Source organism: Salminus brasiliensis, chromosome 3, assembly GCF_030463535.1.
Source record: "Salminus brasiliensis chromosome 3, fSalBra1.hap2, whole genome shotgun sequence".
In the NCBI taxonomy this organism is placed as follows: Eukaryota; Metazoa; Chordata; class Actinopteri; order Characiformes; family Bryconidae; genus Salminus; species Salminus brasiliensis.
The window spans coordinates 21702107-21714429 of record NC_132880.1 but is presented as its reverse complement, the minus strand read 5'-3'; the positions used below and the strand labels follow the sequence as shown (position 1 = coordinate 21714429).

The window sequence follows — 12323 nt, the reverse complement described above, 5'->3', positions numbered from 1 at the left end:
TACATTTGCATATTATAGCAAGATGTCCTATTGGTGAATACAATTACATACATTATGCAGTAGTTTCATAACAGATTCTGGGTCATTCATCCTAGGAACTAGATAATCAACCTACACTTGAAGATATTGAATGTGACATTCCCATTAACAAGATTATTAAAATATTGCACCATGCGGAAGTTAGTATTTGTTTGCCCCTGTCTTTTAACACTCCTATTCCCCCTCCCTTGCTTTTACTCTTTTCAGGAGGACTGCACCATTCAGAATGTTTGGGCGATGGGTGGACTAAGTATTCTCACATCGGTACCAATCACACCAGAGTGTGTGTGTCTACTCTGCGCTAGTAAAGGCCATCATGACGTAAGAGCAATTGAACAGCCTAGGAATTAAGATGGTTGATGGTACATTGAGAGCAAGAGGCAGAGCCAGTTGAATGTCATCTAGAATGAGCATATGAGAAATGCATTTCACTGTTTTGCAGATGATATTTTGTCAGATGTGCTGTGAGCCATTTCATCGCTTCTGTCTTCCGGTGGACGATCGCCCACAGAAAGACAACAAGGAAAACTGGTGTTGTAGGCGCTGCAAATTCTGCCATGTCTGTGGCCGTAAAAGCAAACAGGGAAAGGTATGACCAGTATGACCTCACATTATTGGTTAATACATTTCATTTCATCTGATGCCGTCTTTGTTTTTAGTTTGGTCAGGATGAAGACTGTAAAGTAACATTAATTATGGCTGCAGCTTACTTAGAATATCCCTAAACACATTTCTCTTAACAAGAAAGCAGACCAATCATATATAATTTAAATCGTATTTGCCGAAATACATACTCAGCAGGTCCTCAACATCAGGTTCAAATCATAAAGCAGCTCATCACACGAGAAATAGCCACAGCTTTTATTTAGAAACACCCATGTACATAAAAATACAAAAACAGACTTTTAAAAATCTATACCCTGGAGACCATCTTAATTGTCTTAAAACATAAGCTATAAATCTGGATGTATTTAATATGTAATCTTATCCATGTGGACTATAAGCATTAGCAGCCTTAAGGACCAATGAGTAGACTTTCTGTGCACTTAAGATAAAAATGTAGCTCAGCAGCACTTGTTGCATCTGCTAAACTAAACAACAGTTGAAGAGCAGATGGCACACTATATTTGACTCTTCACTACACTTCTACAGTGCACTTTTTACTGACCCTGGTGATGGAGACCTTTTTTGGCTCATGCAAAATGGCTCATGCAAAATGGCACATGCAAAATTGAAAATAATATAGTCTGTCTTCTAAAAAGATGTTGCTGTTTAAGTCTGCTCATCACTACTTAAAATGCTATTCGGTTTAGTAGTTTTTAAGCTAATAGGCAAATGTTTTGCTAAAAAAAATCATGAATTTGAACAATGATCTTAGAACAGTGGTTGTGGTACAAAATCAGAACTGGTGCAGCAGTGCGAAGGCATTTGGAAGGCATTTTGAGCACTGGTACATGGTTTTGAGGCACTTTTTCCATTTTCTCAAATGCTGAGAATGCTCCTTCTAATTTGACTCTCTTTTTTTCTGTAGCCGGTTTTACAATGCAAAAGGTGTTTGTACTGCTACCATCCATCCTGTTTAGGACCCACCTACCCCAAACCAGTCAAGTGTAACACATCTTGGGTAAGTTTCAGTTGCTCTGCTATTCGCTTTCAGATACTTTTGTACACAAATTTTCTTATTGGTAAAATTGGATTGTCATGTACTACATTGTTGCATGCTTTTGTTTAGGTTTGTATGATGTGTATTCGGTGCAAGAGCTGTGGGGTAACTCCGGGGAAGTCCTGGGATATGGCCTGGAATCATGAGCTGAATCTTTGTCCTGACTGCAGCAACCTCCATGGCCAAGGTACTACCTTGTATTGCAGTTTAAAAAAGCACAACAAAAACAATGCTACTGTTTTATTTTCCAGGTACAGTGGGGGAAAAAAGTATTTAGTCAGTCACCAATTGTGCAAGTTCGAAGGACACCAGAAACAAAATTGTAGAACTGCACCAGGCTGGGAAGACTAAATCTGAAATAGGCAAGCAGCTTGGTGTGATGAAATCTACTGTGGGAGCAATAATCAGAAAATGGGAGACCTACAAGACCACTGCTAATCTCCCTCGATCAGGGGCTCCATGCAAGATCTCAGCCTGTGGGGTCAAAATGATCACAAGAACGGTGAGCAAAAATCCCAGAACCACACAGGGGGACCTAATGAATGACCTGCAGAAAGCTGGGACCAACGTTACAAAGGCTACCGTCAGTAACACACTACGCCGCCAGGGACTCAGATCTTGCAGTGTCAGATGTGTTGCCCTGCTTAAGCCAGTACATATCCGGGCACGTCTGAAGTTTGCTAGGGAGCATTTGGATGTTCCGGAAGAGTATTGGGAGAAAGTCTTATGGTCAGATGAAACCAAAGTAGAACTGTTTGGTACAAACACAACTCGTTGTGTTTGGAGGAGAGTGAATGCTGAGTTGCATCCAAAGAACACCATACCAACTGTGAAGCATGGGGGTGGCAACATCATGCTTTGGGGCTGTTTCTCTGCAAAGGGACTAGGACGACTGGTCCGTGTACATGAAAGAATGAATGGGGCCATGTATTGTGAGATTTTGAGTGCAAACCTCCTTCCATCAGCAAGGGCATTGAAGATGAAACGTGGCTGGGTCTTTCAGCATGACAATGATCCCAAGCACACTGCCAGGGCAACAAAGGAGCGGCTTCGTAAGAAGCATTTTAAGGTCCTGGAGTGGCCTAGCCAGTCTCCAGATCTCAACCCCATAGAAAACCTTTGGAGGGAGTTGAAAGTCTGTGTTGCCCGCCGACAGCCCCAAAATATCACTGCTCTAGAGGAGATCTGCATGGAGGAATGGGCCAACATACCAGCAACGGTGTATGCCAACCTTGTGAAGACTTGCAGAAAAAGTTTGACCTCTGTCATTGCCAACAAAGGATATATAACAAAGTATAGAGATGAACTTTTGTTATTGAACAAATACTTATTTTCCACCATTATTTGCAAATAAATTCTTTACAAATCAGACAATGTGATTTTCTGAAATTTTCTTTCTCATTTTGTCTCTCATAGTTGAGGTCTACCTATGATGTCAATTACAAGCCTCTCTCATATTTTTAAGTGGGAGAACTTGCACAATTGGTGACTGACTAAATACTTTTTTCCCCACTGTAAGTGGAACTGATGGTCAGGAACGTTGATGGAACCATAAGTGTCACTACTTAGCTAATGAATATACATGATTTCTCTTTAAAACTGAACAATGATTTGTTACATCTCTTGCTTATGTATGTACCTATTTTTAGAAGTAGTTATTTGCAGTTTTTTATGATGTTAATATTTGACTATTCTTATGTGATTTTGCAGGTAACTTCTGCACAGTATGTCTCAAGTGCTACCAGGAGCATGAATTTGACAGCAACATGATGCAGTGTGCGCGATGTGCCCATTGGGTTCATCCTAAGTGTGAGGGACTTACAGGTATGTATCTATGTACCTGTTTGTGTTTCAGAAAAAATGCTTTAGCATTCAACATTAGTATAATTACCAGGCACTTAGAAACACTATACTATTACTGGGTTAGCCTTCCTTTACTCTCAAAACTACTTCAGTTCTTTGTGGCATGGATTTCACTAAATCTTCTCTGAGGTTCTTAGAAATCTTTTGAGAATTACTTCTTGTTGACGGTGTCTTGCAGTTCCTGTAGATTTTTATGAGCACTTTTCATGCTATGAATTTCCTGTTTTGCCACCTTCCATAGGGGTTCAATGGATTCAGATCCATTGCCTGTAATGATGCAGTGTGCAATGAACTTGGAAGGGTTATATATTTTGTCATTCTATTTCAATGTTCAACTGTCAGTGATTTTTAGATGAGCTTGTTCCCAAAGTCTCTTATTAAAATACAGGCCCCCTACAGTAGTCACTACACTACAAACTGTCATCCATTAATATTTTCCTATTAACTGGCAAATTTAATTAATATCTTGAGAGAGTTGTTTGGATGTTCTTGATTAGTGTATACTCCTCTTCTCTAACTCGCTTTATCTATTGCTCCATGTCTTAGATGATTTGTACGAGATACTAAGCAGATTACGGGGGAAGAGTTTAGTGTTCAGTTGTGCAGCCTGCAGTAAGAGTTACCCAAGTGGCTGGCAGGAGGTAGTACAGGATGTGCTAAGGAACGGTCTGGAGAAAGTCATGAGCGGCTTGCAAAACTCTCCTACCACTGGTCACCTTCAGACCTGCTCCCAGGTAAATTTATCTACTTTTTCTGGTATGCATTTCTGCATTTTTAGTTCATATGTTTTTTTTTTTCTTACTCTTTTAGCTATAGCTTGTATTAATCTATTAATGTTTTGCCTGCTTCTAAATAGTGTGAGACTTACCAAGAGGCTGAGTGTATAAAGGACAGAAAGACAGTCTGTGGTCTTCGTTCTGTGGAGAGGAAGCTTGCAGATGGACTGTATACTTCACTGGTGAGGAAGATTATTTAGTTGATGCCTGCAGAAAAGTACCAAAAACTGACTCTGAAACACTTTTCATGGTTCAAGATACTATGTAATCTTATGATTTCAATGAATTAACTTAAATTTGGGCTCTTGTTCTCCAGGCCTTATGTTCTATTTTTTCATGCTGACATTGCATTGTATGAAATCATCTGGTGTTTATTTAGAATTATTCTCTCTCTTTTTTTTCTTTTTTTTTCTGAACAGAAAATGTTTCATGAGGATGTGGTAAGATTGTTGGTAAAGAATCTTCATGATGAACGATGTCTTCCAGAGGAGCAGAGGCCCACTGCCCAAGCCAGAATCTGCTATCTAAGGGTAGGCTGAACTGTTGAAGTTAAGATAATTAGATACATATGGGCCATATTATGACTTCATGATGGGCAATTCAATTTGCTGGTATAGTAAGATACAACAAAGCATTTGCTCTAAAGCCAACAAAGCTTTAGTAATAAGTGATTGCAAATATGTGAGGACTGCTACTGTGTGGTGAGGAAAATTATGCTGGAATCTTCCAGCAAACTGCCATTATGCTATGATGTGGTTAAGTTGATTAGTTAGATTATTCATTCTGTAATAAAGTACCAAATTTGTTTTCCATTTTTGGACAAAGTGTTTTGAGAATTTAAGAATTTTGGAATTGCAGAATTCAGAATTGCAGAATTATTTTTTTTAATCGAGTGCAAATTTATTTTAACCCATTGCCATGTTCTCTTTACAGTTGCTGGAGCAGACTTTTAATTGGTTTGACAGTCAGGACCCTGCCACATGGAAACCTGTTTCAAAAGAATTTCCAAGGTGTTTACCTCCCTCTGTTTTGTTATTTATGTATTTAATAATAATAATACGTCTAGGGAATTGGTTTGGGTGGATATATTTCATACTCATATTCAATATGCCCATGATGTTAAAGAGGACACAAGTCGCAATGAAAGTTCTTCTCCATGTCTGTTGGCTAAGGTCTTGGTCGTAGGCATACTGTTCTTAAGTCACATGTACAAAGGTGCTCTGATCACTAATCAAAGTTTCTTTGTTCCGCAGTGGGATGCTCCCAGAAGCAATAATTCCACCCTCTGACGAGCACAATTATGCACAGTGGCTGGAAGAGCAAGACCGTGCCATTACCAGAGCAAAGGAGACTCAAGAAAACTGTCATTTAAAAGCACATGGTAAGAAAATCCAGATGTAATTAGTTTGTTTCTGTAATTTTGCAGTGAAAGTGCGGTCACACAAAACTGACTATTGCACAATGTATAGGTTAAAGATATGAGTTAAAGTAACAGGGTTTTTTGTTTTTGTGCCCCAATGCGTCACAGATTCTCTGAATGTCAATTACTATGATGTAGATCAAAGACAGTGTTCTCTTTGCCAACAACATGGTGATGCCAAACCAAGTGTAAGTTGGTTTCCTGTATCTCTTTCTTAGCTACCATTACTTCTGAATTCAGCATTCGTATCACTTAATTCATTGCATTCATAGGAGGCGGGCAGACTGCTGTACCTGGGCCAAAATGAGTGGGCTCATGTAAACTGTTGCATCTGGTCGGCTGAGGTGCATGAAGTCAAAGGAGCGTTGCTACATGTCCACAGTGCTGTAGCCAGGGGACGATTCATGGTAAATGAAAATTTAATTATTCGTAATGGATGTGTAATTAATAAAGATTAGCGAAATCTGTGATTTAATAGACACTTTAATCTAAAAGCAACTTTAAAAAGAAGGCTGTGTTAGTCCATTGACTGGTCACACTTGAAACGTCTCATCTCTTCACAGCGCTGTGAGCGGTGTAACCAAGTGGGAGCAACAGTTGGTTGCTGTCTCTCAACTTGCCAGAGTAACTACCACTTCATGTGTGCTCGTGCCAGCCACTGTGTCTTTCAAAGCGATAAGAAGGTCTACTGTAACAAACACCGTGACCTTCTTAACAACAAGGTTTGTTGAGTTGAGCACAGATTTTTTTTTTTTTCCCCCTTTCTTCATACAAGAGAAAATATTTATTTTCAAACAATGAAAAAAATAATTTCTATTTCTTTCTTTGTAGATGATGAATGGATTTGAGGTCCTTAGACGAGTCTATGTAGATTTTGAGGGTATTAGCCTTCGCAGGAAGTTTCTGACTGGCTTGGAACCGGATTCTGTTAGCGTGATGATTGGTATGTTACCCATTGGTAGTTATGTAAATGTAGTAGTAAGTGCTACTTACAAATGTAACTGTGTTTGTGAGAAGTGGATGACAGCTAGGGGAGGAGCTTACCAAGTGAATGATCCCTGCTATTGCTACAGAAGAATTTTGAACACCAATCAGTCATGGATGAACTTAGTTCATGCCTTAAGCCGGTATTCACTGCAGGTCTGAATCACATACATGAGTAACCAGGAAACCCCTATTACAGCAGCTCATAACATTGCTATTCATCTTGCAGAATACGCCATAGCACAGGATTACACGGGGCAAGTAGCTCTGTGATGTTCACCTTGGATAACTTCTCAAACCTAGTGAGAAAGTGACCGCTTGGACAGAAGAGAGCCCAACTGTGACTAAGCAAGTCACATGAACAGCATATCAGTTTGATGAAGGTCTTTCATGACTGCCACATAGTGTCCAACTCCTTCGTATAGGACCAGAAAGCTGGGTTAAGCCTTACTGACAAATCACTGCATCAAAGCTTAAAAGCTGTCCATGTACCAACATATAGGTGATAGTTATTTACATTAAAATATGTTAAACAAATGTATTGTATCCCTAGGCCTTAGCGTGACACAGCCAGTCTGTCCCACACTAAAACTAGTGCAAAGCCCTTATCAAATGAGGAGGGGCTCACTATGGGGTGAAGGAGAGGTGAACAGCTTGGAAGGAATCAAGTTTTCAGTTCTGTGAGAGTCAGCACAATCAGCTCTGCAGGTGTCAGCACTCTTTAAAATGTGACATAAGCGGATCCAACCTATATGCATTGAGACTAAAAAATATGCGTGGGGCTGCATCAGGATAAGGATGGTATATAAGACACAGGCAGAGTCGGGCTGTTTTAGACTGCTTTGGGGAAGTGCTGGCTGTCTCAGGCTAACGCATTATACATGATGCTCTGCCTTTCTATTGACTACGGAGCTGGATTCTTTTATGCATCATTTCTTAAGTGCTTATTACCTGATTGGGAAAATTAGAAAGAAAACGCTGACATAGGGCTTGAGTAGACGGAGCATGTTCATTCAGAATTGGAGAATGAACAGCCAGTTGTGGGCGAGAGCATTCTGTCCCAGCAGGCTGCTGTTCTCAAGTTCAGAACACCATAGGGGGCAATGAGTTGTGTCTTCTCCCTGAAAGTCCCCTAAATTGGTTGAAATCACTTTTAGGTTAAGACTCCATTGCTCGGAATCCACTCCTAGTGGGTCTTGTGCCATGAAAATGGTCTTTGTGGCATACCGTTAACTGGTTGTCTGTATGCACTAGAAAATGTCAGCTTTTCAAAACTGAGACACTATAGAGCCGGCTGCACTGCTCTCAGTTCAAGGATCTTCACATGGCCATGGAAAAATCTGGATAAGCTACTCTACTAGGCAAGCTGTACCTGGCAGGAACCGTGAACAAGGCTGTCTGTTACCCAGCCCAAGTCCCTAGGAATGTAAGCTAGCATCTGCAGTGCAGCTCCTTTCAGCTTCTAAGAAATACCGTGTCTACTGGGCAGTAATGTTTACAGATAAGTGTGCAAGAGCGTTAGACAACCTCACGGTTGTGAGACTTTGCCTTGATTCTGGCATTGTCAGTTCAGCTACGCTATGTACTTGGTCACTGATGATCAGTGCGTACTCTCTCATCAATAGAAACCACTTCAGTTGCAATACAGGCCTCCACTGGAGGCGAAGGACCTAAGTTTAAGTGTTTCGCGTTTGCCATGAAAGCCAAGCCAAGGCATGGACCTTGGGCCGTGGAATTTGAGCGAAAAAATGCTCATGCGTTCCATTACAAAGCCTTTACCCTTGGGTACCAGATAGAAATCTTCCTTAACAACCATAAGAAGGCTTTAGTCTTCAGTGCTGGGCTAGCTAGTGCATCTAAAGAGAGCATAAAGTTGTTTAGCACTTCCCTAAGTGCATAAAAACAAAAGCAGGATTTGATTTATTGTTTGTTTTTGTGTTTTGTGCTTTCAGTTCCTTTATGACCATCAATGAGGTGTTTTCTTTCCCCCTTTCTGTTCAGGCGCCTTACAAATTAACAAGTTGGGAGTGCTGACAGAGCAGTCTGAAGTTGCAGGGAAACTGTATCCTGTAGGCTACCAGTGAGTAAAAGGGATGTGTACAGGTTCAGGAGAAATGTTTTATCTGCAATAAATATTTCCTTATGTTCCTTTGTATTTTTGTATTGTATTTTGACTTGAGACATAGCGAAAAAAGCTATCAGTTATCCAAAAGAGCTTGAGTGATGCTTTCTATGCAACTGACTGACATAAATATAGAACCAGTGTGTTTTTAATACAAAGCATTAAGCGTTTAGTTCCATTATTAAAACCATTAAGAATCTTTTAAAGTATAGTTCACCTTAAAAGGAGTGATGAGAAGCATAAGAATATTTTTTACAAATTAATAATTTATTCATTTCAGATGTACACGATGGTATTGGAGCACGGTTGATCCAAGAAAACGATGCCGATACACTTGCAGAGTCACGGATATGCAACCTTCGTCATCAATAAGGGGTCCAAATTTAGCACAAAACCAAGAGGAGAACTGCACCATTGCGCATAGCCCAAAATCTCGAGGCGAGTTATGTTTTATTTTATGATGTATGTTTAGCAGTAAATATTTTCTTGAATGACATGAATCTCATGTTTCAGGTATGTCAGCAATGTATGTAAATTAATGTGATTTTAAATTAACATCTTATTTTAACTAGTATATAATCAACTTGACATTTCTTACTTTTTTAAAGTTAATAGTGGTGTTTTTTTGTTTTTTTGTTTTTTTTTGGATACAGACTCTCCTAATGCTGAGACTAGTCCTGGTGTTGACCAACTGCCCAGCACCCCATCTCCTAACTCCAAACTTGACTCGGGAGTAGAACCTAAAACTCCAAGGCACCTTCTGAATAGGAGACCAGCTGGTGGAACATTTAGACCATTGCCCTCCCCAGGTTTGTGTTCCCTCAAAAACAGCTGTAAAATGATTTAGATGTAACTTTTGGTATATGCCTGTTTCATAACTGCTTTTTTCTCCCTAAATAGGGACTGCATCCTCCTCATCCCATCACATCCTTACCATTAGTGATCTTGATGACACACGCCGCTCCAAGAGACTGTCATTACGCCGAAATGCTTCTCCTCCCCAGAAGTCTCCCACTGGACCAATGAAACTGCGCTCCGGAGGCACTGCACACCCTAGATCGCTTTCATTTAGCTCACCTGTCTCTCCACTTGGTGCTACTGAGAATCTCATGACCTCTCCGTCACCTCGTCGCAGGGGTCGTCCTCCTTCCTCCCCTTCTGGTGCTACCTCAGCATATTCCCCTCGGCAAGGAAGCATTGGCAGCACTCCTTCGACTGTTTTCTTGTCTCCACGACACTCCCCAAGGAATCAGCAGCACTTCAGGATAACGCCACATGAATCTGCAGAGGTACCTCAAGATTTCTCTGCCTCTTTAGAGCCAGAAGATGCTGCTGGAATGCCAGAGGACGGCATCTGCACAGTTGCAGTCATTGCTGATGGCAATGCTGTACCATTGTCGTCAGATCAAGAGTTGCTCTCCACACCCTTTGATGCTGACACAGATGTTGCAGTGGCCTCTGTGCTGAATGCCAAGCTGGAGTTTGATGAGGCCCTCTTAAATGAGAATGTGGCTCTGCACTGTGGACCATACAATAATGGAGCAGAAGGGCAGGAAATCGGGGAGAGTCAAGCACATATTGAGGAGAACAGTTTGCTAGGCAGGATGTCAGATGAAGATACCAGTATATACAGTGCTGGTGAAAAAGAATTGCCTGACCTTGCAGACCCTGATGGGCAAATGGACATAGACTCAGTTGATGGAGACTCTGACCATTATCTCAACTTTTCTCGCACAGTGGTGGTATGTGATTCTGTCAAGGACTCTACACAGACAGGTCTAACTGTTCTTCCTACCTCACAGACCATCTCTCAGCTGGATGGAGCAGACAATGATTCAGAAAGCGATGGAAATGAAGCCAGTGGAGAAGATGATACTCAGGAAGTAGGGACTAGTTACCTTAGTCATGATACTGAGACATCAAAGGATATCACCCACAACTCTGGAAGGGAGGTAGTTTTCACAAACTTAGTTGAGTCATCTGTGCCAGAATCAGTTTTGATCAATGCTAAGCCAGAGGTTTTGCATCAGCTTGCTGAAAAACAAAGTTCTGACAAAGAATCAATGCCCTTACATGGGAATTGGGATGTCTCCACTGACTTATTTGCAGCACAAGACAGTATGTCTAAGGACGACTTGTTTGTGCAAGAAATGCAGCTGACCCATGAGGCAGATATTCAAAATGTCATGCAGTCTTCTCTGGTCTTTGACCCAAGCAGTGATCTTGTTGCTGGACAAGATGGTGTTCTATTGGACAGTGAACCTGTAGAAGAATTAAATGAGGTGTTGTTGGATCCTGAGATCGGTCATTTTGTCTCTGCTAAAGATGGCAGTATAGTGCATATGCATGATTCCTCCTCGGTCGACTCAGTAAATAAGGACGCAAAATCACCAGAGCAGATTATTTTGCCAGAGTCTAAAGTAAAGGTAGTATCAGTTCCTTCTTTAAGCAGTTCTGGGAAAGTGCAAATCATTGGTCCAGGTCCACTCCCTCATAGGACTTTCACCATTCCACAGACTGTACCACAGCACAGAATAGTCAAGGTGACTGTGCCTGCCGGCACATTACCTCTGTCCTTACCCATCAACATGGTTTCCACATCACCTGCAGTTTCTGGTGCTTCCTCTCAGGTTGTAGCCAATGGTCTGGATTCTCGTAAGGAAGCCACAAGGGGCCGAACTGTGGCCATACGCATTCCTGCCTCCACAAAACCAACTGTTACTAATGTGTTACCCAGCCCACAGGTTTTGCTAGTTAACCGCTCTGGTCAGATTTTAATAAAAGACCCACAGACAAACACTTACCAGATGCCTAGTGCTAATTCACCTTCGTACAGCCACATAAGCCAAATTGCTAAGATCATCCACAGCACTAATCTTGTTCAGCGAACTGTACCAAGGGTTGTGGTAACCCCTGTGTCTCAAGCAGGCCTCAGCCAAGGTCCAACTACACATGTAGTATCGTATAGCAATGGAGCGGCGCCATCTACGAAGGTTTTCATCCGGAAGCTACCTCAAAAATCTTCAGAAGTGCACATGAATAGTGGAAGCAGTGTAAGGCTGAACAATCCATCTACACCAGTCTCTCCAGTATTAGATGTAAACCAGAGAGATGATGCACAAGCCATAATAGAAAGAGCCATGGCAAGCCACCGCGAAACGGCAAACCGTGCTTTGCTTAGTTCGTCCCAATTCCAGGTCCGCCCAAATATTAGTAAGCTCCACTCTCCTGATGTGGCTAACCAGTCTTCAAAACTGCACCACCGGACTCAGCCTGCGATTCTGTCCCATTCAAAGTCTCAGGTCAGGATGAAGAGAGTATCTTTGGCATCAGAGCGAACTAGTGTGAAAAAATGCAAGACTGACTTAATGGAGCAGACGGTTTCGAGCTCTCTGGATGACCTTAACAGGTTAGTCAGACCGTAGGTGAATTTAACTGGTATTTTTGATATCTTTG

General features: G+C 41.4%; 1 protein-coding gene across 5 annotated transcripts in view; it reads left to right on the top strand.

Moving 5' to 3' along the window:
- The window catches only part of kmt2ba (lysine (K)-specific methyltransferase 2Ba), a 35211-nt gene that overhangs the window by 18651 nt on the left and 4237 nt on the right, over positions 1–12323 (top strand). For all 5 annotated transcript variants that reach the window (XM_072675577.1, XM_072675581.1, XM_072675578.1 and 2 more), the window contains exons 12-29: positions 247–360; positions 482–628; positions 1571–1663; positions 1772–1889; positions 3413–3526; positions 4112–4299; positions 4422–4523; positions 4761–4871; positions 5275–5351; positions 5595–5722; positions 5870–5949; positions 6034–6168; positions 6325–6483; positions 6593–6704; positions 8747–8825; positions 9148–9305; positions 9521–9676; positions 9768–12276. In XM_072675577.1, the coding sequence (XP_072531678.1) occupies positions 247–360; positions 482–628; positions 1571–1663; positions 1772–1889; positions 3413–3526; positions 4112–4299; positions 4422–4523; positions 4761–4871; positions 5275–5351; positions 5595–5722; positions 5870–5949; positions 6034–6168; positions 6325–6483; positions 6593–6704; positions 8747–8825; positions 9148–9305; positions 9521–9676; positions 9768–12276 (4580 nt within the window). The remainder of the gene's footprint in view (positions 1–246; positions 361–481; positions 629–1570; positions 1664–1771; positions 1890–3412; positions 3527–4111; positions 4300–4421; positions 4524–4760; positions 4872–5274; positions 5352–5594; positions 5723–5869; positions 5950–6033; positions 6169–6324; positions 6484–6592; positions 6705–8746; positions 8826–9147; positions 9306–9520; positions 9677–9767; positions 12277–12323) is intronic.